The sequence below is a fragment of the Saimiri boliviensis genome, chromosome 2 (genome assembly GCF_048565385.1).
Source record: "Saimiri boliviensis isolate mSaiBol1 chromosome 2, mSaiBol1.pri, whole genome shotgun sequence".
Lineage (NCBI taxonomy): Eukaryota > Metazoa > Chordata > Mammalia > Primates > Cebidae > Saimiri > Saimiri boliviensis.
This window is the reverse complement of record NC_133450.1, coordinates 36,115,161-36,140,757: the sequence shown is the minus strand read 5'-3', so window position 1 is coordinate 36,140,757 and position 25,597 is coordinate 36,115,161. Positions and strand designations below refer to the sequence as shown.

At 45.8% G+C, this 25,597-nt stretch overlaps 2 protein-coding genes across 3 annotated transcripts in view; one reads left to right on the top strand and one right to left on the bottom strand.

Moving 5' to 3' along the window:
- The window catches only part of PLEKHH1 (pleckstrin homology, MyTH4 and FERM domain containing H1), a 58,966-nt gene extending 45,145 nt beyond the window's left edge, over window positions 1-13,821 (top strand). Inside the window, exons 17-29 of the mRNA XM_010335186.3 lie at window positions 130-238; window positions 1,017-1,129; window positions 2,050-2,226; window positions 2,563-2,660; window positions 3,166-3,343; window positions 3,764-3,919; window positions 4,961-5,061; window positions 6,119-6,260; window positions 8,057-8,199; window positions 8,311-8,440; window positions 9,884-9,970; window positions 10,279-10,425; window positions 11,409-13,821. Of these exons, the coding sequence (XP_010333488.3) occupies window positions 130-238; window positions 1,017-1,129; window positions 2,050-2,226; window positions 2,563-2,660; window positions 3,166-3,343; window positions 3,764-3,919; window positions 4,961-5,061; window positions 6,119-6,260; window positions 8,057-8,199; window positions 8,311-8,440; window positions 9,884-9,970; window positions 10,279-10,425; window positions 11,409-11,570 (1,743 nt within the window). The 3' untranslated portion in view covers window positions 11,571-13,821. The remainder of the gene's footprint in view (window positions 1-129; window positions 239-1,016; window positions 1,130-2,049; window positions 2,227-2,562; window positions 2,661-3,165; window positions 3,344-3,763; window positions 3,920-4,960; window positions 5,062-6,118; window positions 6,261-8,056; window positions 8,200-8,310; window positions 8,441-9,883; window positions 9,971-10,278; window positions 10,426-11,408) is intronic.
- Window positions 13,601-24,906, bottom strand: PIGH (phosphatidylinositol glycan anchor biosynthesis class H). Of its 2 annotated transcripts, XM_003924461.4 has the most exons (4): window positions 24,641-24,906; window positions 19,016-19,225; window positions 17,758-17,841; window positions 13,601-14,469 (listed from the first exon to the last, which is right to left on the bottom strand). In XM_003924461.4, exons 1-4 carry the CDS (start codon window positions 24,818-24,820, stop codon window positions 14,377-14,379), a joined length of 567 nt encoding a protein of 188 aa, XP_003924510.1. In that variant the 5' UTR covers window positions 24,821-24,906; the 3' UTR covers window positions 13,601-14,376. The 2 variants fall into 2 exon arrangements, with proteins under 2 accessions (XP_003924510.1, XP_074249191.1); XM_074393090.1 differs by lacking the exon at window positions 24,641-24,906 and having other exon boundaries at window positions 19,016-19,477.
- Between the last annotated feature and the right edge of the window lie 691 nt (window positions 24,907-25,597).

The following is a 25,597-nucleotide window of genomic DNA, read 5'->3' as shown; positions in this document are numbered from 1 at the left end:
CCTGACTCATGCCTGCCAAACTAGCTGAACCCCACCATGGGCTTGGCCCCTTCGAGGAGCCCGCTTTGGAGCTCTTGCCTCTACTCTTCCCTCCCTGTCCCCATCCAATGCCTTTCTACACTCTTCTAGGATACGTGGCTCTACCACCTCACAGTGGCTGCGGGTGGCAGCAGTGCCAAGGTGGGCACTGCCTATGAGCAGCTCATTGGAAAACTGATGGATGGTGAGGGAGACCCAGGTAAGGCAACGGTGGTCACCACTGCTTGGGTCGGAGGGTAGTGGCTGGGTGACAGTGTTGTACCCCGAAGCTGTTTTTAAAACATCTAAGCCACAGAGGGGAAGTTCCCATCCCAAGCTCCAGGGCCCCTCTGTCTCCGGCTGAGATACTGAGGTGACCACTGTGCATCTGAAGGGGTTTATCTGGGAAGCCAATTTTCCAGGGACCTGGGGCAATGTTTTACTTGAATCAACTTGCAGCATTGCTGGCTGGGCAGCGGGTTGAAGAAAGAAGGTAGCTGGTTAATTTATAGTTAGAATTTGTTAATCAATAAGTGAAGCCTAAATTGGGATCAGGTCAACCTGTTTGCAGTCTTTATTTTGCTACTGATTCTCAGGGCCCTGAGGAACGAATTAATGGCACATACCACACACACCCCTTTACTACTGCTCTGAGGCTTGTGTCTTTCTGACCCATTCATATGCTCCTCCATCCAGACCTGACACAGTAAGAAAGACGCCTCCCCTGCATATACATTCATCTGCACTCAGACACCCACAACCTTGCACATTTACCCCTACTGCCATTCCATAAGGACGGCCATGTATATGAGGGTGCTCATTGCAGTGCCCACCTGCATACCCCTATGGATGATAAACCCAGCACAACCCAAGTGTCTTCCAAGTTTATTCCAAGATAAACTGCTATCTTCCCCACAAATTAAAGTTAAGGGTGAGTGGGAGGTGAGTCCCCTCTCAGTAGTAACTGCCCCTGCTCTCTGGTGCTGTGCTTTGGGCAGATTCGCCGCTCTGGAGGCACCCCATGCTGTGCTACAGCAAAGATGGCCTGTACGCCTCCCTCACCACCCTGCCCTCGGAGGCCTTACAGACGGAGGCCCTCAAGCTCTTCAAGGTAAACTGGTGTGGAGGCCAGGCCCACCAGCGGGATACTCTCAATACTTGGGCGGAGAAGACCTGTACAGTTGGGGGGCAGCCCACAGAGGGATTTGGAGAGGAAAGGAAGGAAACTCCCTGAGGTCCCTGTTGCTTCCTGGATGTCAGGAATATAATCCTCTCACTGGGAGGGAAGCAGCTCTGGAACATCATGCACAGTCCTCGGGAGATGCCAATGAACACTCTTCTTGAGGAGCTTCCCTCCTCCTATAGATAAGCAGAAAAGGCCAGGTTTATGTTGCTTCTGGACCTGAGAGATTCGGACCTATTTTCGCATGTTCTTTGTGAACGTTTGAGTTTTGTTTTTTTGTTTTTGTTTTTATTCTTGTTTTTGAGATGGAGTCTCACTCTGTTGCCCAGGCTGGAATGCGGTGGCATGATCTTGGCTCACTGCCTCCCTGGTTCAAGCAATTTTCTCGCCTCAGCCTCCAAGTAGCTGGGATTACAGCACCCACCACCATGCCCGGCCAATTTTTGTATTTTTAATAGAGATAGAGTTTTACTATCTTGGTCAGGCTGGTCTTGAACTCCTGAACTTGTGATCTACCCGGCGCAGCATCCCAAAGTGCTGGGATTACAGGCATGAGCCACTACACCTGGCCTGAGTTTTCTTTTTCTTTTTTTTTTTTTTTTTTTTTCAAATGAATTTGCCTTGTTTATGTAATGAGAACATTTTTAAAAGGAAAGATTCTATCCCAAAGTAGCCCATAGCCCCTTTTAGTAAGCAGAGATGCCCTCGAGCAGTAACAGTGCTGTGTCTTAGAAAGGACTGTCAGTGAACTTGAACCTCCCTTGAACGCTTGGAAAATGGCCAAGCCGTTCAGTTCTCCAAACCCAGGGGATGCTGGTCTGCCTGTGCTCACTGTCGTTCCCTCCCAGTCCTGCCAGCTCTTCATCAATGTGCCGGTGGAAGCTGCCTCAGTGGACTACCATGTGTCCCTGGCCCAGACCGCGCTGCAGGTCTGCCTGGTTCACCCCGAGCTGCAGAGTGAGATCTACTGCCAACTCATGAAGCAAACCAGCTGCCGCCCGCCTCAGAAGTACTCCCTCATGCAGGTGGGCATGCCAGGGGTGGAGCAGCTGACAGAAGCCATTGGCAGGGGCTGCCCAGGTGAGAAAGGTGGGAGGAGGTGAGCGGGCAGGCGTGCTGCGAACTCAGCCAGCAGGCAGCCTCTGTGCTCCACACTGCATCAGTATGGCTGAGCTGTCTGTGCACAGACTGCTGATTGCATTCTGGACACAGTTGACCAAGTTGGCTATCCCAGTACCCACAGCAGGTTGAGGGCTCTGGTTCTGGGGGAAGAGTGCTGAAGGCTTGGTAGCTCAGGGCTGGTGAGGACAGGTGGTACCGCAGGCCCAGCATTAACCCCATGCTGTCTGTGTCCCTGGCAGTGCTGGCAGCTCCTTGCTCTGTGTGCTCCACTTTTCCTGCCTCAGCATCACTTCCTCTGGTATGTCAAGCAGCAGCTCCAGCGTCATGCAGATCCCAGGTGAGTGAACCTGGCTGTTTCCTCTGCCATTTGAGCACTGCCAACTGCAGCATGAATACAAAGGATGAGAGGAGTCTAGTACAGACCAGATCACTCCTGTCCTCTGAGACCGCTCAGTGGTCGTGGAGACTTGACCCATCGTCTTGTGCACAAATGGGGGCATGGGGATCTGGTCATGTTTCAGCTTCTCTGCACACCAATCTATGCCTCCACGGATGTACTGTGACAACTCTCACCTAAAGCCACACTGCCCCCAAACTGTCCCCAAGTGCTATTCTGTTGTTATGTCCTCTGGGTTTTGGAAGAAATATCCATGCCAGTAATTTGCTACATAAAGGTCCCGAATGCCAAATTAACGCCCCAGACCAGAATCTTCAGGGCTTTTCTCACAACCTGCTCCAGCTACAGTTTTGGTCCCGGCTGAGTCTGGATAGGGACTGAGGGTGCCAAAGTGGTAGGGATGAGCAGAGTCCATCATATTCCTCTCTTCCTTCTGTCTTTTTAGAAATGAAACTGGCCAGTATGCCACCTACTGCCAGCGGGCAGTGGAGCGGACCCTGCAGGCCGGGGAGCGGGAAGCCAGGCCATCGCGCATGGAAGTGGTGTCCATCCTGCTGCGCAACCCCTTCCACCACTCCTTGCCCTTCAGCATCCCCGTGCACTTTACCAATGGGACTTACCAGGTGAGGAGCTGGGCATGCTGCTTTCCCCTAGTCTTCTGTCACCATCCAGCGAATACCTCTGGGCCAAGTGGATGCTAAGCCTCCTTAGGCTTAGCAGATTCTTCACTGGTGCCCCACAAGATTTTATGAACTGATTGCATGAACGGGGAAGCTGAGATGCTGACCACGAAAGTGGCATACGAAAGGGCCTCCAAAAGATTGTTGGTAAAGGAAGGACCCAGCTTATGCCGTTGGTTTACAGTGGAAGGGCTCGCATCCCTTATGCACTGGCCCTTTGCTTATGAACACAGAAACCAACTTGCTTTGGCCTCTTGTATTCGCCCTTGCTCCTTTCCACCTGCTGTACCCAGACCCCTTCACCAGCCCTAGTGAACTCCTCTCGGGAAGTTCACTCTGGGACGGAACCTTCTCCCGCCTCAGGTGGTTGGTTTTGATGGCTCCTCCACGGTCGACGAGTTCCTTCAGCGGATGAACCAGGAGATAGGCATGAGAAAGCCATCCCACTCTGGCTTTGCCCTCTTCACGGATGATCCTTCCGGCAGGGACCTGGAGCACTGCCTGCAGGGAAGTGTCAAGGTGACAGCCTCCCACTAAGCCAGCTGAGCCCCTCCCTGCGCAGGGATATTGGTGATGGGGAAAGAGCTCATCTGATGGCTGCCTGACTGGTAGCTCATTTGGTGCTGAGCCCAAGGTGCTTCCTTAGTCAGCATTTCTGTGCCATCCTAAAATGTACCTGGGCAGGGAGAAAAAAGCTGTTGTGTGCTCTTGTCTCTGGGGGCAAGATGTCTACAATCCTACGTCCCTCCAGTGGCTATCAGCATCCAGAAGAAAAGCCTCTTCTTGGCTTGGTGTAGGGACATGGAGGCCCCATGAAGCCACTGCCTACGCGTGCCCACTCAGAGGCTCTCAGCTATATGCATGGATCCCCTGGATGTCATGTTGTAAAGCACCTCACTTTTACCCTTTCTGCCAGGACCTATGCCATGCTCATATGTTGGACACTTTAAAGAGGCAGGTCCTTATGGTGTCCCTATAACTAAAGTCCATTGAATGGGATTTAAAATCAATCTTGTATTGTGGTCTGGGATTACTGCCATGAGGGAGAAGGTGCTCTAGCACTTTGATGCATATTTGGCTCCAGTGTGTACTTTCTTTAAGGCAACAGGACAAAAGCTTCTATGGTCTTTTGACATTGCCTGGAAAAACTATGCCACATACCTTCTTTGCCAATGTCTAGGCATCTGTAAGGCTTTGTTACACGGTAGGCCTCTGGGCATGTTTGTTGAAGAGGAGAACAGCAGTCAGTGGAATGGAAATGGAGCTGGTGATCAAAGGCCAGCAGGCTGCCTAGCCTCTGGGGAGGCCCCTCAGTTGGTGAAGCCAGCAGGGCAGATTTCTTACTTTATTGCTTACCCTGCCCTGGGTTCCCTCTGTTTGTGAGTGAGCCACGGCCACCTTGGGTCCAGGGAGCATGAGGCTTTGCAGGTTGGCCTCCTGCCGGGAGGACTTTTCCTTAGCTTTCTTTACTCTTCTGCTCTGAGTCCTGCCCTGGCTGGACCTTGATCCCTTCTCCCCTTATCAGGAACTTTTCTGACTTTCTTCTTTTGCCTTTTCAAGATCTGTGATGCCATCTCCAAGTGGGAACAAGCCCAGAAGGAGCTGCACCCCAGGAAGCCTGAGGGCGGGACACGTGTCGTGAAGCTGATGTACAAGAACAGGTCCTAAGTGCTGCACAAGGGTGGGGCCAAACACGAAGGCTGCCACTGGGTGCAGCTCATTACCTCCTCGACCAGACGGCCTATCCATACAGGGGAGGGGCCCACAGATATAACATGGCCTGGCAGTCACTAGCTGGGGCACAGGCTGGCTCTGCTGTGATACTCTATGAAACCCTGGGCAGCTGAGGCCTTCTGTCAGCCTTCCCTGTACTTCGTGTACGTGTATATACACACACAGACACACACATGTGCATATGCATGCACAAATGCATGTACATTTGCCAAGAAAACAGACCAGACCAGCCTGGGCAACATGGCAAAACCCCATTTCTACAAAAAATAGAAAAATTAGCAGGCATGGTGACATGCACCTGTAGTCCCAGCTACTCAGAAGGAGGGACTGAGGTGGGAGGATCGCTTAAGCCCAGGAGGTCAAGGTTGCAGTGAGCTGAGATTGCGCCACTGTACTCCAGCCTGAGCAACAGAGTGAGACCCTGCCTCAAAAAAAAAAAAAAAAAAAAAAAAAAGGAAAAGGAGAAGAAAATAGACCAACCTCATGGGATGGCTAAGTGTGTTACTTTGTGAGAGTGAAATTTTGTATGAGTACCAGCTGTTTAAAGAATAAGTAGCTCCTATACCAATTCCAGAAAATACAGAAGTAGAAATCCTGACTTTCTATCAATTCGAGTAAGAAAATCCCATCCCTTCATCTCAGTATGTCTCCAGACATACTGGAGACTGGAGTTTCCAATAGTGTCTTACCTCACCCAGTCCCCTAATCTATAATTCCAGGTACCAGATTCCCCTTACCAAATGCAGTAAGTTTAACGGTGTCTTCAGAATGAACCGTGTCCTTCTGTTGGTATGGGATCAGTATGGCCCTGCATCTGCTGTGTCATACTTGGTTACATGTTTCTGGAGGCAATACAAAATAGGCTCACAAATAATGTGAGAAGAGTAGTTTCTCTTTTTGGAAATAAAGGTAACAGACCCAGAGAAAGCCCCCATCCCTGTTTGGGATCCCTGCTGAGTCCTGGCTTCTTACTCTTCCCTGCAGGCTGTACTTTCGCAGTCAAGTCAAAGGGGAGACCGACCGAGAACGGCTGCTCCTTGCCTCTCAAACTAGTAGAGAGATATTGGCAGGGAGGTTTCCTGTCAACAAGGAGTTGGCTCTTGAGATGGCTGCCCTGATGGCTCAGGTAAGGTTCTGTTCGGGAAACAGGAGAGTCGGGTTACCAGTTTAGAATGAATGCACCATGCAGCCTGAAATACTGGAGAGATTCTGCAGATCCTGTGGTGCCCAGAAGAGGGCAGCCTTGCTCCTACAGAGCAGAGCTCCTCACTCACCGCAGATACAGAATGTGTGCAGAAGGCTGGACTTGGAATCCAGAGACCTGGGTTTGGGTGCTATACACCTTCCAATTGTGAAGTCTTAGCCAAGTCACTTCACTTGTCTATGCTTTAGTTTCCTTCTCTGTATACTAAAAACAAAAATACTTGGCCGGGAGCAGTGGCTTATGCTTGTAATCCCAGTACTCTGGGAGGCCAAGGCAAGCAGATCATCTGAGGTCAGGAGTTGGAGACCAGCCTGGCCGATATGGTGAAACATGTCTCTGCTGAAAAAAAAAAAAAAATTAGCTGGGTGTGGTGGTGGGCACCTGTAATCCCAGCTACTCGGGAGGCTGAGGCAGGAGAATCTTTTGTACCCGGAAGGTGGAAGTTGCAGTGAGCCAAGATCGCACCATTGCACTTCAGCATGGGCGACAAGAGCAAAACTCTGTCTCAAAATAAATACTTCTCTGCCAGCCTCCACAGGGTTGTATTAAGTATGATACCTGGATAATGCATCGTGTATGTGATAAACTCTATAAACCATCAGACCTAAGTAGAATTAGGCCAGTGGCCTTCTAAATGTAATGGGAAGGAGAGTCCAAGTCTGAATGTATGTTCCTCTTCCTAATTCTACTTAGGTCTGATGGTTTATAAAGTACCTGGAATACCTTCATGGCTCCCATAAGAGAGTCTGACACCTACTATATACCCACAAAATTTAAAATATTGGGGCCAGGTATGGTGGCTCATGCCATGGCAGTTTGAGACCATGGGTTGGGAGTTTGAGACCAGCCTGACCAGTATGGAGAAACCGCGTCTCTACTAAAAATACAAAAATTATCCAGGTATGATGGTGCATGCCTGTAACCCCAGCTACTTGGGAGGCTGAGGCAGAAGAATTGCATGAACCCGGGAGGTGGTGGTTGCAGTGAGCCAAGATCATGCCATTGCACTCCAGCCTGGGCAATAAGAGTGAAACTCTGTCTCAAAAAAAAAAAAAAGAAAATCAAAAATATTTTTTGAAAAAGAATGAGAAAGAATCTGGATTTACATGCTGGAAAGTAAGTGGAAACAATAACGGCTGATCTTTATCATTATAAACATCAATAGCAATACTGTATGGGAGGCCCTGTGCTACGCATATATGCGTATATATATATCTGTGTATATATATATCTGTATATAGCATACACCCTATTCCCACCTAATAGATGAGGAAATTGAAGCTCAGCGAGTTTAAGTAACTTGATCAGAGACACAAAGCTGGGATTTGCACCAGGTGTCCAACTCCAAAGGCCACATTTAGAACACTCTGCTGTACTCTGGGATCTGCAGCATCTTCAATTCGATAGCCATATTTTTTGACTGGAAGCCAGAATTTCCACATTGTTTTCCCCTGTCTGCTACCAATTAACTGTCTTTGGAAAAGGCACTTCACTTCAGCTGCAAAATCAAAGTTGGTCGGTGATCTCTAATACTCTAGGGCCCTAAGTTTGTTTCTCTAGTGTCTATAAAACTTGAAGTGTTTTTCCAAAGTATTTTTTACATCCACTTGCTCCCCACCAATAGGGCAATAAAATAATGGTTTATTTCACCTCTCAACAGCTCCCACCTGGCCCATCCACCTTCAGATTTTGACTGGTCTCCATGTGCTTCTACACAGGTAGAATATGGGGACTTGGAGAAGCCTGCCCTGCCAGGCCCTGGAGGCACATCCCCTGCCAAGGCTCAGCATCTCCTCCAGCAGGTCCTGGACAGGTTCTACCCCAGGCGATATAGACATGGGGCACCCCCTGAACAGCTGAGGTAGGTAGGCTGCAAGGTCTTGCAGCAAGTCACTGTGGGGAGGCCTCAGAGCTGGAATGAAGACATGTTGGCACTTCACTGGCACCATTTCTCTCCATCTGCCCACATCAGGCACCTGGCAGATATGTTGACCACAAAATGGGCAGCATTGCAAGGCTGCTCCCCTCCTGAGTGCATCCGCATCTACCTGACGGTGGCCAGGAAATGGCCTTTCTTTGGTGCTAAGCTTTTTGCTGCTCAGGTAAGTGCCAGTGGAAGGAGCAGCCCACACCCTCAGGTGTGTCCCCATCTGCTTCTGTTTGAGCCAGACCAGTCTGCAGCCCCACCTCCACACCAGTAACCACCAGGGGTCACTATCCCTCCACCATTTCTGGCCTTCTCCAGATTTCAGCGGTCCAGAGCAGAGGTAGTTGTAATTGCTTATCTTCATCTGTCCTTTGAAAAGATGTGATCAACTAATTCACACACAAAGTTTCAGACTTAATATAATATCTCTCTCAAGAGTGCTTTTGTTTTGTTTTTTTTGAAGTTTGAAAGAACAATGTGTAACTGAAACAAATGCATCTCCACTGGTTTGACATGGCATACAGGGGAATCACATTACTCAGGCAACAGTTAATTTCACCCCTGTATGAAGGCCAGGTGGGCAATAGTAATTTCAGAAGGAACTTTTCTTCACTGGGTGTCTGGTGTCTGGTGTGCATAAACATTATAGATAATTACAGCTCAAAGCTGGGCAGTGATCTTGTTTACTGAAGCCACAGATCAGAAAATGGCCATTCATTCATTCAACAAATAGTTGAGCTCCTACTATGTCCAGTGCTGGTTGTTTGAGGTTATAAGAGGTGAGAAAATCAGACATAGTCCTTGCCTTCATGGAGCTTCCCATCTAGTGCAGGAGATGCATATTCATCAAATAGTTGTATTCATTTTTTTCTCTATACATATTTAATATGTATAAGCCATCACAAGTGCTATGAAGGAAATGTACAGAGCTTGTTATAAAGTTATATAATGGAGACCCACTTGGTCTGGGAGGTTGGGAAAAGCTTCTGAAAAATGCCACATGTCCAGTGTCTATCTGCCTCCCTTTGGGGTAAGAGAGAGAGATTTTCTGGATTGCCATAGTGTAGTCCTGGCAGGGAAAATCAGTCATTACAGGAATGTGCACTAAATAGTCACTTTCTTACTGGTAGGGCCTAAAGCCACAGGACTGCATTCTTGCTTTCCTATTTCTTGCAGTCCCTAGGAGATTGGCTGAAGTCAGAAGCACTTCAGCTTGGAGACTAGAGGTTTCAGAATGCTGTTTCCAAGACTAGGAGAAAACCACCTGTTCCCCATCCCCCTAACAGAGCAGCCAGGGCTGGCCTCTATTCTGTAGCACAGAGCTTTCCATCCAGTGTGCTGTAGCAGCATGGGTTCTCGGGACACCAAGAGAAAGATCGCCTCTGCCTTTGAGATGGTTAGTAGGTGGCCAGAGCCCCAGGGCCAAGTGTCTCCTGTCACAAGTAGCTTTGTCTATTTGCTGCATACACCATACAAATACCATCTTTGTTTTCTAAGGTCAGGTGGCTGGAAATCACTGCCTAGCAGATCCCTGATTGTGCCTTCTTTCTCAGAAAGTTCTTATAGTTCAAAATCTCTAACTGTGGACATATCTGATGGGTTGTTTCTGTTTCCCTAGCCTGCCCAGCTGTCTTCCAAGGAGAACGCTCTGGTGTGGATTGCTGTGAATGAGGATGGCGTCAGCATCCTGGACCACAACACTATGGTATGAAAGGATGCAGGCTGCTCCCTGACCCCTCCTCTTCCTTAGCATGGTCTTTTCTTCTCCTCTGTGGACTGAAAAGCCTGAACCCAGTGACCATGGTTGCCCTAGCCCCACTCCTGCCCTAGCCCCACTGTCCTCTAGTCTAGACACTATTTGTAGACATTCAAGATAGAGATCTCCAAATTATGACCACTTGGGAGTTCTTTCCTAGTTAAGGCTGCCTGTGCCTAGAAGAGACGGAGGTGCAGGTGCCTAGCTCGGGGGACAGGTGGAAAGTTTCCCCAGAACTGACTGGTTTCTTTCCACAGCAAGTGCACATCACTTACCCCTACTCTTCAGTGACAACCTTTGGTGGCTGCAGGGATGACTTCATGCTTGTGATTAGATCTATCCCAGACCAGAGCTCTGGAAAAAGCCAGGTTGAGAAGTTGATCTTCCGGATGGCTGCTGCCAAGGTAGGTGTGACAGTTGCTAACGTTCTACTCTGGTAAGATGTGGTGGGCGTGGAGCTTAGAAAGGAAACTGCGGTTACGCTAGTGCTCTACAAGGGCCCTGCCCAGATAAAAGTGTGGGCCCTATCTGTAATTAGTATTCTAAAGGGTTCAGGTGGTGTTGCAGCTCAACATCACTGTTCAGCTAGTAGGTAAAGGAGCATATTTGGAGGGAGCTAACTCTGGCATTGCTACTATTATGCTATTCACTTCTTTTTTAATCTCTCAAGCCCTAGCATCATGCAGTCCTCAGTTGGGTGCTTACTTGCTCTATTCTCTTCCTTGTAGCAGACCTCGAGGCAGGGCAGCTTCCTCATTACGGTGCTGTCATGTTACCCCTGGGTTCTGCTGACCCAACGCTAGCTACAAAGTGGGACAGTCCCACAGTGCTCCCTCTTCCTTGTCATGGGGAAGACAGCAAAAAGACCTCTTTTGCTTTAATGACTTTGTTCTATTCAGTACAGGAAATGTTGACCAGCAAAAATAACAATTACAAAGGCTTAGGAACCTAAGTTCTGATTTATTGTTCGTGACTCCTCTGTGACTCACTGGAAAGCCCGTTGTTCTCCACTTTTTAATCCTAAAGTTAGAGTTTGCCAAACCTACTCCTCCTTTAATACCACCCCTGCCAAAGGAGAGGATCTACAGATCCCTTTCTCAAGAAGGTCCCCTTCCCTGGTTGTAGAGCTAACCAGAGCAGAACACAGGGCCTCCTTTTCTCAGAAGGGCACTGTCTATCTCAGAGGATCTCCAGACCAACAGGGGTCCACATCACTAGGCCTCTGAACTGCACAGTCATGATTCTCTTTGGATATTTTCTCCCAGGTGGGTATTTTAAAAGATTAAATAGACTGAGGCCCAGGAATTCAATATAAGAGCTAATAGTGAGAAAGCCAGGATTCAAGCCAAGAGTAGTTAATTCTTCCACATCTCTGACCTCCTCTTAGATTGCAGAAGCTACCTTCATCATGGCCAGCTATATGAACCACTGCTCTACAACTGTGAACCCACCCACGCACCCACCTGGAGCCCGCCAGCTGTGGGAACTGGATAGACGACAGTTCTTTGCTTCTGTTTCCTGTGCTACCAAGGGGCCAACGTTGCTGTGAATATTTCTCCTACTCCATTCCCTACCACCACTAGTGCCTCTGGATTTAGAGATACATATCCTGGGGTATGATACTACTGTGATGGGTCTAACAGCCCCCCCAGCACTCTTGTTCTGTGAAATGTGCATCTTAGTGTCTGTGAAGCCTTTACTATGTAGGTGCTTTATAATGTTTCAGGGCCCAGCTTTTTAAAATCCAGACCCAGTGTTAAAACCACTTATTCCTTTTTTTGTAAGAATAATGACTCTAGATGCTACCTGATTCTATAGACAGGGGTGATCCACTGTTACTGAGGGCATCAGTGCTATAAGTTAAGGCTTTCTGCACTGATACTCTCAAGGAAGCTTTTCTTTTGGAGTTGGAGGGAGGATAGAGTCTATGTTGCCCAGGCTGGAGGGCAGTGGCGCGATCTTGGCTCACTGCAACCTCCACTTCCCAGGTTCAAGCAATTCTCCTGCCTCAGCCTCCTGAGTAGCTGAGATTGCAGGTATGCACCACCATGCCTAATTTTTGTATTTTTAGTAGAGACGGGGTCTCATCATGTTGGCTAGGCTGTTCTCGAACTCCTGACCTCAGGTGATCCACCCACCTTAGCCTCCCAAAGTGCTGGGATTACAGGCGTGAGCCACTGCGCCTGGCCTGGAAGCTAATTTTTTAATATTGTATATGGTCTTATTTATACTTGAAGTTTTCTGAACGTCACTAAACAGAATAGGACGAAAATTTCCAATTCTCCTGCACTCTGACAGAAGCCTAGAACTCACTAAACTGGACTGCCTTTCCCAAATGGGAAAGGTGCTGACAGAGCTGGAGAAAAAATAGACTCACTTTTCCCCTTTATTGGTATGTAGGCATTGGTACTGCCCCTTCTCCCTGCTAAGATTCAAGCTCTTTCTCTCACACTGGACTATAAGCCAAACCCATGCAATGTGCAAGCAAGGGCAGGGGGTAGTTCTGACCTCTCCCTGTCTCATTTTAATGACTGGACAGGGCTCGGTGAAGGCTGTGTTCACTACTGTGGGCCACCATTTGTTTCCTTGCTCTTGTAAAAGACCAAGCAAATGCACTCTGCTTTTTGCTACTGTAAGACCACCAAAAATGAGTCAGAAACACAGAAGACTATTTCAGGCATGTGGGCCTGGATATGCTCCTTGAGACTTCTGGCAAACTTCTGCTGGGAATTAGTTTGAGGGTGAGGATACATATGTGATAGTTGCCCTAGCCTAAGAGTAGCAGCTAAAAGAAATAGAAAGTTTCTTTCATCTTTTGCCTTACTGAAAACACCATAGCCCTTCTCAATTTAGATCTATTGATTGAGTGTGGAGGAGACTATCTACACCTTCCCCTAACAAAAACAAAACGAAAGAGTTCATACTCTGATTTTCCAACATTTGAGAAACAGTTCTATTTCATAGCTCTAAGGCAGCCTTACTATCTGTCAATAAAGTGCTGAAAACTGTTTATTTAGCAGTAGCATCCAAAACCAAGCCTTTAGCCAATAATATCTGCATATTGTGCACAGCAAAAACTGAGGCCAGGACTAGTTTATCTGAACGCCTCAGCTACTGTAAGCTTTTCCTCTTTCACCCTGTAAACTGACAAGCATGATGAAAAAAGCAGCACATCCAAGTCTCTGCCTCTTTTAAATGTACTTGACTTTGCAAGGCAAGTAGTTGTACAGTCATTTCTATTCACACCCTTTACCCCAGGATTTGGGGATTTAGCTGAGACATTTCTACCTCGAACAAGTCACATGTACTACAGGTTCCTGAACAATTCCTGCAGGGCTGGTGATAGACGTAACGGCTCTGGTTTTACAGTATCTTGGGTGTCTCTAAGGCCAATAAGAACAACACTATCTAGAGAAAGAATAGTAGGAGCCTGAAGGAAGAGTAAACAAGAAAGGAGCTGTGTTCACACTGAATTTGTGGTCAGTCTATTTCTCCCACCCTCTCTCCATCCCAACCCTTCAGGAATCCTCTTTTAGTTTACTGATTTTATACAGAAGAAACTGCCTTAGAAACAAAGGATTCAATGATTTGCTTATTTATTCTTTGTTAACATGAGAGTCCCATGTCTGAAAACCAAAGTCAAATTTCTGTCTGGCCTTTTGTCTCATCCCTCCTGGCAAAAGTATCTTTTAAAATGATTTTTAAAATGCTGAGTAACAGAAAGGTATTAATGTGCTTGACACCATGACTGAAATGCCATGATCTTGTCAATAAAAAGCAGCTATCTGTGAACCAGGTAACTCTTGTTTTGGAAGGAGATCTGTTTAAGAGAGTCGTAAACAAGCCCTGTAGAGAACACAGGTGCTAGGTTGACAGACTCGTCTTTTGTAGGACATTTCTTCCTGCTAACCAGTACCTGATGGGCTCGATTTTTTTTTTTTATAACTTGACGCAGGGGTGCTATGTAATTGGTAAGTACACCTTTCTCAAGACAGTTGCTAGTAGTTTCCCATTGTTCTGCTTCACAAACATCAACACAAAGTAAACCTGAACATGCTTAGCAATTTCACAAAGTGCTTTGCTGACATTACTTTTGACATACTGTGTCAAAATTCTTAAGGTCTCCCCTCCTTTGGTAAAGTAGGCAAAACCTTACAAGGAAAACACTATAATACACAGAAATACATTGAGTTAGATTTCCAGTCACCTGCTCTATGGCTCTGAGATGCACTACATCCATACTGGTTCCTAGTACTGTGTCCACCTGATGGTTTAGATGAGTATGGAAAACCAGCCACTATGGCTTAAAAGTCATCTCCTGTGAAAGACAATGCTGGCCTTCTGAATGCTGGGCCTCATGGGTTTGTAGATGTGGCTTTCTGCTGTGCCAGGATCTCCTGGCAGCTCCTGTATATCTCAATCAAGCAGTCCAGCCGGGGCTTGGCACTCTGAATTCCAAAGGGGAGATACGCAGAGTCAAGGTGAATATGAGAGAGAACGGTGGTGCTGCATCCACATGCAACTTTTTTTTTTTTTTTGAGACAGAGTCTTGCTCTGTCCCCCAGGGTGGAGTATAGTGGCACAATCTCAGCTCACTGCAACCTCTGCATCCTAGGTTCAAATGATTCTTGTGCCTCAGCCTCCCAAGTAGCTGAGACCCCAGGCACAAACCACCATGCCCTGCTAATTTTCGTATTTTTAGTAGAGACTGGGTCTCGCCATTTTGGCAAGGCTGCTCTTGAACTCCTGGCCTGAAGTGATCCGCCTGCCCCAGCCTCCCAAAGTGCTGGGATTAAAGGCATGAGCCAAGGTGCTGGGCCCACATGCAATTTCAATCTCTCACCCACATCAAGGGGTATAAATAGCACAGCAGTGAGCTCAGGGAGTTAAGTTGAGGCCTCAGAGCACCTTGCTGGGAAGAGTCCCAGCTAGGCTCACAGCCCAGCTTGTGAATTGTGCGAGGTGAGCGATCAAATGATAGCTTTTTAATCTGTCTAAATTTCATGAATTCCATCCCTAAGAGTAAGCAAGAGGAAAAACAAAACGGACCCTCGAGAAATGTCACAAGTTGTAAAATAGCCCTCAAAGACAAGAAGAGCAGTTTAATATGTAAATATTGAAAAATGCTTTGTACAATGAAATGTAACACAACCGAAATTAAAAGAAAAACCACAGAATGGAAAAAATATATGTGAAAGTATATTTAATATGTGAAAGTGTACTACCCAAAATACATAAAGAATTGTTAAAAATATTAAAAATCGCCGGGCGCGGTGGCTCAAGCCTGTAATCCCAGCACTTTGGGAGGCCGAGGCGGGTGGATCACGAGGTCAAGAGATCGAGACCATCCTGGTCAACATGGTGAAACCCCGTCTCTACTAAAAATACAAAAAATTAGCTGGGCGTGGTGGCACGTGCCTGTAATCCTAGCTACTCAGGAGGCTGAGGCAGGAGAATTGCCTGAACCCAGGAGGCGGAGGTTGCGGTGAGCCGAGATCGCGCCATTGCACTCCAGCCTGGGTAACAAGAGCGAGACTCCATCTCAAAAAAAAAAAATATATATTAAAAATCTATACAAATATATAATGTTCAGTTTCTACCTAACAGAGAAGATAGGTAGCTTAAAATAATAGGAAACATTGATAGGTAATACAAGGAAATATAAAAAGCCTATGATTTAAAGAGATACAAATTCACCTACTTTAAAATGCCTTTACCTACATATTAAGCTAACAAAGCTAAATTCACTATTAGACAAGATGGTAGAAAAACAAGTACAAAACCCCCAAGTATGGTAAAGTTGTCCAATCTCTGGAGCCAAATTTTAAACACCAGAATCTATAACACTAGAAATCTTAAACATTAGAAATCTATATAATCTATTCATAAGATTTAATAAAATAATTTTGAATTATTATTTTATTTATTTATTTTTTTTGAGACGGAGTTTCACTCTTGTTACCCAGGCTGGAGTGCAATGGCGCGATCTCGGCTCACCGCAACCTCCGCCTCCTGGGCTCAGGCAATTCTCCTGCCTCAGCCTCCTAAGTAGCTGGGATTACAGGCACGCGCCACTACGCCCAGCTAGTTTTTTGTATGTCTAGTAGAGACGGGGTTTCACCATGTTGACCAGGATGGTCTCGATCTCTTGACCTCGTGATCCACCTGCCTCGGCCTCCCAAAGTGCTGGGATTACAGGCTTGAGCCACCGTGCCCGGCCAATAATTTTGAATTATAATGCAAAATAATTTTTTAGTTTAGCTATCTTTTTTTTTTTTTTTTTTTTTTTGAGACGGAGTTTCGCTCGTGTTACCCAGGCTGGAGTGCAATGGCGCGATCTCGGCTCACCGCAACCTCCGCCTCCTGGGTTCAGGCAATTCTCCTGCCTCAGCCTCCTGAGTAGCTGGGATTACAGGCACATGCCACCATGCCCAGCTAATTTTTTGTATTTTTAGTAGAGACGGGGTTTCACCAAGTTGACCAGGATGGTCTCGATTTCTTGACCTCGTGATCCACCTGCCTCAGCCTCCCAAAGTGCTGGGATTACAGGCTTGAGCCACCGCGCCCGGCTAGTTTAGCTATCTTAAGTCCTTTATGAAAAAGGTCAGTGAGGCAGGGTTAACTATATACATAAATGTGTGCATAAATAACTACCTATAATTTATTATCATGTTTGTATAATTTTAGTTTTGTTTTTTGAGATGGGGTCTTGCTCCAGGCTGAGTGCAGTGGCATGATCACCGCTCACTGTAGCCTCTACCTCCTGGGCTCAAGCAATCCTACCTCAGCTTCCCAAGTAGCTGAGACCACAGATGTGCGCCACTATGCTTGGCTGATTTTGGTATTTTTTTGTAGAGATGGGGGTTTCACTATGTTGCCCAGGCTGGTCTTGAACTCCTGAGCTCAAGTGATCTGCCTGCCTCAGCCTCCCAAAGTGTTGGCATTACAGGCGTGAGCCACTGCACCCAGCTGATAAGTGTTATAAGAGCAGAACAAAAAAACCCAAGCATGATTTTAAAAGCTAGCAAGAGTGGCTAAACTGTTATTTCAATATGTTATACAATATAATTATTTAAAATAATAAATATAATGGCCTTTGTAGGATACATACATATTAATTTACAATGACACATAATAGTGTACAGTGTGAGTCTATCAATGACCTCTATCTGAAAAACTGTACGTTAGTAGACTGACAAGAGGCAAAGTAGATGAATGGTGATTTGTAGGTAGAAGTTGCTATATATTTAATTGTTTTCTTTAAAATGTGCACAAGGCCAGGTGTGGTGGCTCATGCTTGTAATCCCAACACTGGGAGACTGAGGCGGGAGAACTGCTTGAACTCAGGAATTCAAGATCAGCCTAGACAACATGGCAAGACCATCTCTATTAAAAATTTAAAGATTAGCTGGGCGTGGTGGTGCACACATACAGTTCCAAGTACTTAGGAGGCTGAGACACGAGGATTTCTTGAGCCTAGGAAGTGGAGGCTGCAATGAGTGGTAATCACACCGCTGCACTCCAGCCTGGGTGATAAAGTGAGACTCTGTCTAAAATAAAATAAAATATACATTATTAATTAATATTTTTCAAGGCCTATATTTGCCTCAGAAAGGACCTTTTCAACTGAAATCCTAATTCTCACTCAAAACAGCTGTCAGGTATCTTCCAATACTCTGACAAAAGGAACTGACACTCCTACTGAAAAGGCTGAGGATTAATTGGAGAATGCTCACCTGGAAGACAGGTACTACTTGGGATATCCCATGTGGTTCCGCTGGATCCTGCAGTAAGATGCAGAGGTAATAAATCACCTTTTGCTGTAAGAAAATAAATAGCAAGGTCTAAGTGAAAATCATTTTTTCCTTTTTTTTTTTTTTTTTTTGAGATGAAGTCTCACTCTTTTGCCCAGGCTGGAGTACAGTGTCATGACCTCGGCTCACCGCAACCTCCGCCTCCCAGGTTCAAGCAATTTTCCTGCCTCAGCCTCCTGAGTAGCTGGGATTACAGGTGTGAGCCACCACACCTGGCAAATTTTTTGTATTTTTAGTAGAGACAGGGTTTCACCATGTTGGCCAGGCTGGTCTGGAACTCCCGACTTCAGGTGATCCACCCACCTTGGCCTCCCAAAGTGCTGGGATTACAGGTGTGAGCCACCGGACCTGGCCACATTCCTTTTTCCTAAGGGAAGGCTCAACACTTTTTCATAAATGTTATCTCTAAGTAGTAGAACACTTGATAGCTTTTGAAGTAGGAGAAAAGTATATTCTCAGTCTTTAAATGAAAAAAGAGAGCCAGGCATAGTGGCTCAAACCTGTAAACTAAACACTTTGGGAGGCCACAGCAGGAGGATGGCTTGAGCCCAGGAATTCAAGACCAGCCTAGGCAACATAGTGAGACTCCATCTGTACAAAAAATAGAAAAAATGAGCTAAGCATGGTGGTACGTGCCTGTAGTCCCAGCTACTCAGGATGTGAGTTGGGAAGATGGCTTAAGCATGGGAATTTGAGACTGCAGTGAGCTGTGATCATGCCACTGCACTCCAGCCCGGGCAACAGAGTGAGACCCTGTCTCAAAAAAATAGAAAAAAGAAAGAGAAGGAAAAAATGCCAGTGATAATTTTGAAGATAAAGTTGAAATGTTAATTCCCTATCCATGAAAGCCTGCTGCATCTCTTTAAAAATAAAGCGATTTACCTTTTTAATGTCCACCATCACAGCAATCTCAGAAATTTTTCTTCCAAATTCCAACTTAAGGGCCCAAATCAGCTGAATGCAGTAGCTTACTTTTCACTTTTATTAAATGTGCCAGCCAAAAAGAAAACTCTAGTACTATAAGTAATAGAGCAGAGGGTGTTCGTGTTTAATTCTGTGACTTAATACTGTTTAATTAAGTACTTTAGGTATTTAGGTATTAAGTTTAGATCTGGGAACATCCCTTGGGCTGGCTACCTCCTCCAGAGAGGCCTGTAATACTTACCTCTTAAATACTTACCATGTAAATAGCCTCATTGATGACAATATCCTTGACCTTGCCCATCTCTATGAAGGTAGTACTTTCTTTGCCTGAAGCATAAGATGAAGTCATCTGAATGCCAAGGGAATCAATGATTAACAGAGTCTCCTGGTCAATCTTCACAAAATGGAGATAACCAAGCAGACCTACGAGGGTGATGAAGATGGCAGCAGAGAGGATCATGCTGTTCTGAAGAGAGAGCCAGATACAGGCAATAAGATTACCAAGTGGTCCTCTGCATATACCTGTGCTGTACAAGTCAACTCTAGGCAATGAAGAAAAAGGCCTTTCTTCTGATGTCGGATGAGGGGAACATGCATGGAGGAAAAGGAAATTGCTTTTACTTGGGTTCTGAGGTGCCATGAAAGTAAACAATGAAACAGATCCAGACAACACATGGATAGGTCTAGGGAAAACCTCCATCAGCAAAATATCCATCATCACAGCAATCTCAGAAATTTTTCTTCCAAAATTCCACTTTAAGAGCCCAAATCAGCTGAATGCAGTAGCTTACACCTGTAATTCCAGCTACTAGGGAGGCTGAGACAAAAGGATCACTTGAGCCCAGGAGTTCAAGGTTGCAGTGAGCTATGATCATACAACTGCACTCTAGCTTGGGAACCAGAATAAGATACTGCCTCTTCAAAAAAAAAAGGATCCGGCCAAACATGGTGGCTCATGCCTATATTGCCAGCACTTTGGGAGGCTAAGGTGGGCAGATCACAAGGTCAAGAGATTGAGACCATCCTAGTCAACATGGTGAAACCCTGTCTCTAACTAAAAATATAAAAATTAGCTGGGCGTGTTGATGCACACCTGTAGTCCCAGCTACTCGGGAGATTGAGGCAAGAGAATTGTTTGAACCTGGGAGGCAGAGGTTGCAGTGCGCTAAGATCACGCCACTGCACTCCAGCCTGGTGACAGAGCGAGACTAGTCTCAAAAAAAAAAAAAGGACCAAAATATTTTCCTTTCACACTCTCAGCAGAATACAAGATGGAGTTATGTCCTGATAAACTCATTATAAGATGAAAATGCATTTAATATTGAGTTCTAGCACTAAATAAATTAAAATTTAAAAATGCATTTAATACACCTAACCTATCAAACATCAGAGCTTAGCCTAGCCTACCTTAAATGTGCTCAGAACACTTACATTAGCCTACAGTTGGGCAAATCATGTAACGCAAACCTTGTTTTATAGTAACGTGGAAAATCTCATGTAATTTATTCAATGCTGTACTTAAAGTGAAAAACAATGTTTGTATGGGTACTCTATAGTTTCTACTGACTGTATTATTTCAGCATCATACTAAAGTAAAAAAATCTAAGTCAAACCATCATAAGTCAGGAACCATCTGTATATAGTGCAGAATCATAGACTGAACAATTACGAAGTGCTTAGCACAGTGTAGCGGATACTAGGCTTGCCTAATAAACAGCCACCCACCCGCCCCAATTGAACTAGGGAGTGAATCATGATTGGTTCCCAGTCCTGTGACACAACTCTGCCAATGAGATGTGAGGGGAGATCTGCTGGAGGCTTCTGGAAAACTTGAGTTCATCTTTAAAAATCTACAGAAGAGAGGTTCCCTTCATCGTGAGGTTTACACACCTGGAACTACTATGTCCTCTGCCAGACCCAGTGGAGAGCTAGAAGACACTAAGGGTGGAAGTGCAGTTTCTGCACTTGGAGGACCAAATGGAGGACAAGTAGAGTACATAGGGTGTCAGCAGTAAGATTACAAGAGCCGGAATCATATGAGTCTCTATATGAACTCGGGAGCCCTGCTGCGTTATGACTTCTTGTTAATAGAAAAGGTCCTTCTCTCTTAAGGCTATTTTAGTTGTTCTGTGACTTACAGTTGACTAAGTGATGTATTAAGGGCTCAAAAAATGGTGTCTATTATTTATTCCCTTGATTCTAAGACACATGTACAATCTTTAACATTTCTGAAGTTAAAATGTGTTTTCCTATTGGTGTGTTTCTTTCCTGTGGCATTATTTTATCTTTTTTTCCCAGAAGCTATTATTTAGAAGGCTGGCACAGGAAAAAAAATTACTGATGACATAAAATCAAAGAAATCTGATAATTTTGGACTGCATTCCTGGAGGGCAGGAAATGTCTTATTATTCTTTGTACTAACAAGACGCCCTCCTTTGTCTACCTCTAGTCAGGCTCCTCTAAGCCCTCTAGGCTCTGACCTTGACATCTTTGTTGGGCCTGTACTGCCCACCCAGCTGTAGCAAGAATCCTGCTGAATCAGTTCAGAAAGAACTTCTACCCTTGGTATTTGATCAGCTTGGCCTGCCTTCAACAAGAATCCTGTCAAGTCAGTTTAGCCAGAATCCCACCTTGCCCCTGATGTTTCCTTTGAGTAATTTTCTATCCACTGACTCCCACCCTGCTTCTTGACTATAAATCTCCACTTGTTCATGCTGTACTCAGAACTGAGGAATTTGGAATTCTCTACTGAAGTCTCTTTACTGTAGTTGTTCCTAAATAAAATCTGTTTTTTACCACTTCAACTACTCACTAGCTCTGGTTTTCTTTGATGGTCTCTTTCTACTTCCTTATACTTAACCCATAGTGTTAGATCAGGGATCTGCAAAGTATTTGGGCCTGTGGTCTGGTTTTGTCTGGCCCGTCTCAAGCAAAGAATGATTTTTAAGTTTTTACAGGGCTGTAGAAAGAAAGAAAAGAATATCATAAGACCCACAGAACCTGCTATATTTGCTGTCTAGTCTTTTAAAGAAAATGTTTAGGCCAGGCGTGGTGGCTCACGCCCAGAATCCCCACACTTTGGGAGGCCAATGTAGGGGGATTGTTTAAGGCTAGGAATTCAAGACCAGCCTGGGCAACATAGTGAGACCCCATCTCTACAAAAAATACAAAAAGCAGCCAGGTGTGGCAGCACACACTTGTAGTCCCAGCCTCTCAGAAGGCTGAGATAAGAGGATCACTTGAGTCCAAGAGACTGAGGCTGCAGTGAGGGGTATTCATACCACTACACTCCAGCTTAGGAAACAGAGTGAGAACCTGCCTCAAAAAAAAAGAAAGAAAAAGTTTGCTGATCTCTGTGCTATTTGTTGATTGATGAATGGAGGATTCAGTACTGGGTCTCCGATGATCTAAAAAGATCTAATTTTGCAATTAAGATTAATTGTACTGAATAAGCATTATGAAGAATGGAGAGGAATACAATTCAGCCCTGACCCTTACAGATTTATTAAAGGCAAGATTAATACATAGAAAATATTCTGGAGGATACTCTGATACTGACTACAAGTGCCAAAGGAAAAGTTTTTTTATATATAAAAAAAAAAAAGATATAAAAGCACACAAGAATCTATCCCATCACATCCAAGGAAATAAGATTTCCTTGGTGCAGGGGAGGTGGTGGTTAGTGACCAATCTAATTAGTTGAAAGGGAAGGGAGAAGAACATTCCAGGTTGGAATAAACAAGGGAACAACCTGGAACTTTAATAGGACTGTGAACTCAAAAACATGAAGGGATTAAGGACAGTAAATCCTAAGGGATTTGATCCATGTCAGTTTTCCAATGAAAGCAATCCATGCCTAGAACTTCATGACTACCTGCATTTTTTTTTTACTTCATTTTTCTGTATAGAATTCAAACAATTCAATATTCATTTGAGTTGGTATTAAACTGTATGTTTGAATGAATTCCTTCAATCAGATTTCTTCTCATTCCAGATATTCACTACTCTCATAAACGGTTTTGAATAGGAAAGGTAAGAAATTTTGGCACACAGAACCCTTAGGAAGTGTTGCAGTAGAGTTTAAAGGAAGATGAGGTCACTAAATCCTGGGCACTTGATAGGGGTCAGCAGAGTACACCAGGATGAGAGACGTAAGTACAAAGGGGACCTGGCATAAAAGCAGGCTTTTGTTTTTAAATTTTGCCTAAGATCAGCTATACAATGGTATAAAGGAAAAAAAGGGTCTTGGAATCAGAGAACCCTGGGTTTGAAGCCCAGATCTGCCATTTACTGCTTTGAGACTTTTGTTAAGTCATTATTCTTTGTAAGCCTTGGTTTTCTTCATTCTAGGGCTGAAATAAGGAATTCAGTAAAGCATCCAGCACTCAGTGGGCATTTAATAAATATCTATTTCCTCCTCCTCCTCACATGACCACTACATAGGCTATAACAACTCAGGCTAGTACTAAAATTCAACTGTACTATATTTTAAATGTTGGAGGGGCTGTGAAATTAATTTAATCATCATTTTAACTGACTTATGAACAATTTTTTTTTTTTTTTTTTGAGACAGAGTCTTCCTCTGTCGCCAAGGCTGGAGTGTAGTGGCACGATCTTGGCTCACTGCTACCTCTGCCTTCTGGGTTCAAGTGATTGTCCTGCCTCAGTCTCCCAAGTACCTGGGACTACAGGCATGCGCCACCACGCCCAGCTAATTTTTGTATTTTACAAATGCAAAATACATGGTGATACAAATACAAATACATAGCGAGACACGATTTCACCATGTTGGCCAGGCTGGTCTCAAACTCCTGACCTCAAGTGATCCACCTGTTTCGGCCTCCCAAAGTGCTAGGTTACAGGCATGAGCTACCGCACCCTGCCTGAACAGACTTTTAGATAGTTTTCTACAATTAGGGCAGTCTTAATTCTGCATATTTCTATGCTAAATTACCATACTCTGAAATATGCTTTGACAGTAAAAAAGCTAATGGATGCAGAAACGGAAACACTATCCAAGTTACAGAAATAAATAGCCCTGCTGTACTTAACTCCGATCAGATCACTTCTGGAATAATACATTCAATTCAGGCACTACATATGAAACTAGAACTTATCCTGAAAAGGCGATTAGGATAATTCTTTTTATTTGACAACTGTTACAAAGTTACTGCATTTAACCCTCACAATATCATGAAGCTGGTATGGCAGGCATGAATTCTATTTTAGAGATGTAGAAAATTGAGGCTCAGAGAAAACAGGAATGAATCTGGAAACTGAGCACACATACTGCACACGTCCAAAATTTCATAATCCTTTAGAAAGTACCTAAAATTGGGGGAGAGTTTGGGAGGAGGGAGGGTTAAACCGTATTGAAAAACAGATTAGGAAGAACTGCAACATTGTATGTATACACACAAATACACAAGTGTACACTGTGGAGGCAAAGACAGTTTGTGGAAGACTACATAAGGTATTGCTAGCAGCACTGCCTTTGAGGAGAAGAAGTGATAGACGAGGAAGACCCACTTAGTAGTTCCCTGAACTCTTGGAATTCAATTACTACTCGCCTATATTACATAGAACACGTGGAAGTCAAAGTTTTAGACCGTCGTGCAAGATGTATGCTGGGTGAACACACCGAGCAGAGCACAGACACGGAGGGGGAATGCACTGTCCAGGAGCACACATTCACCAAACGTCATTTAAAGAGCTGTCCAGCGTCGGAGTGGCGTCCCCAAAACCCGCGAGTTCCCGCCCCTCTGGTCCTACCACTGCAGGAGGGGCCGACCAGAGATCTGGGCTCGATCAAAGACCCCAAAGACCCTCCCAAAGCCGAACCCCCTCCTCCGAGCGCGCGTAGGGGCCGACCAGCCATTACCTCGCAGAGGCTGAAGAGTCCGTAGGCCGCCAGCCACACCGTGCAGGTGACAGCGGTGAGCGAACGCAGCGAGAGCCGAGGGCAGCTGAGGCAGAACTCCCGGCAGGACGGGGAGTAGTAGCGACGCTGCAGGGCCAGGCGGCCGCCGCAGATATCCGAAAAGCTCCGCTCATCCTCCATGACTGACTTGCCCCTACTCGGCCGCCAAAACCGCCCCGCGATCGCCCGCTCTCCCAGTCTCGCCCGCTCCAGACCGGCTTCCGGCAGTCGCGTCACCACGCCCCGCCCCTGAGCCCGCGCAGCCTCAGTTGCGCGCCAAGAGCCCTGCTGGCGTCTGAGGCTGTGCGTTGTTCCCGGCCGGCCTTGGCCCAGCTTCTGTAATTGTCTTCGTACAAAGCTTGTTGGGGGCAACAATTCAGCGGACAGATTAAAACGCTTTTAGGCCGGGCGCGTTGGCTCGCGCCTCCAGCGCTTTGGGAGGCCAAGGGAGGAGGATCGCTGGAGCCTGGGAGGTCCAGGTTGCAGCGAGCCGAGATCATGCCACTGCTCTTCAGCCTGGGCCACAGAGCAAGATGCTGTCTCGAAACAAACCCATAGTTTGTTTTTGTTTTTGTTTTGAGACGGAGTGGCGCAAACTCGGCTCACTGCAGCATCTGTTCCCAGGGTTCAAGCAATTCTCCTACCTCAGCCTCTGAGTAGCTAGGATTCCAGGCACCCACCACCACGCCTGGCTGATTTTTATATTTTTAGTAGAGATGGGGTTTCACCATGTTGGCCAGGCTGGTCTCGAATTCCTGACCTCAGGTGATCCTCCCACCTTGGCCTCCCAAAGTGCTGGAGGCGTGAGCACTCTGCTTTACAGGTGTGAGCCACTGCACCCGGCCCAAACCAACAGTTTTAATCGTGCTTTTGCTCAGCAAGCTGATTTCTTTAAGCCAGAGTGAGTCACAAGGAGAC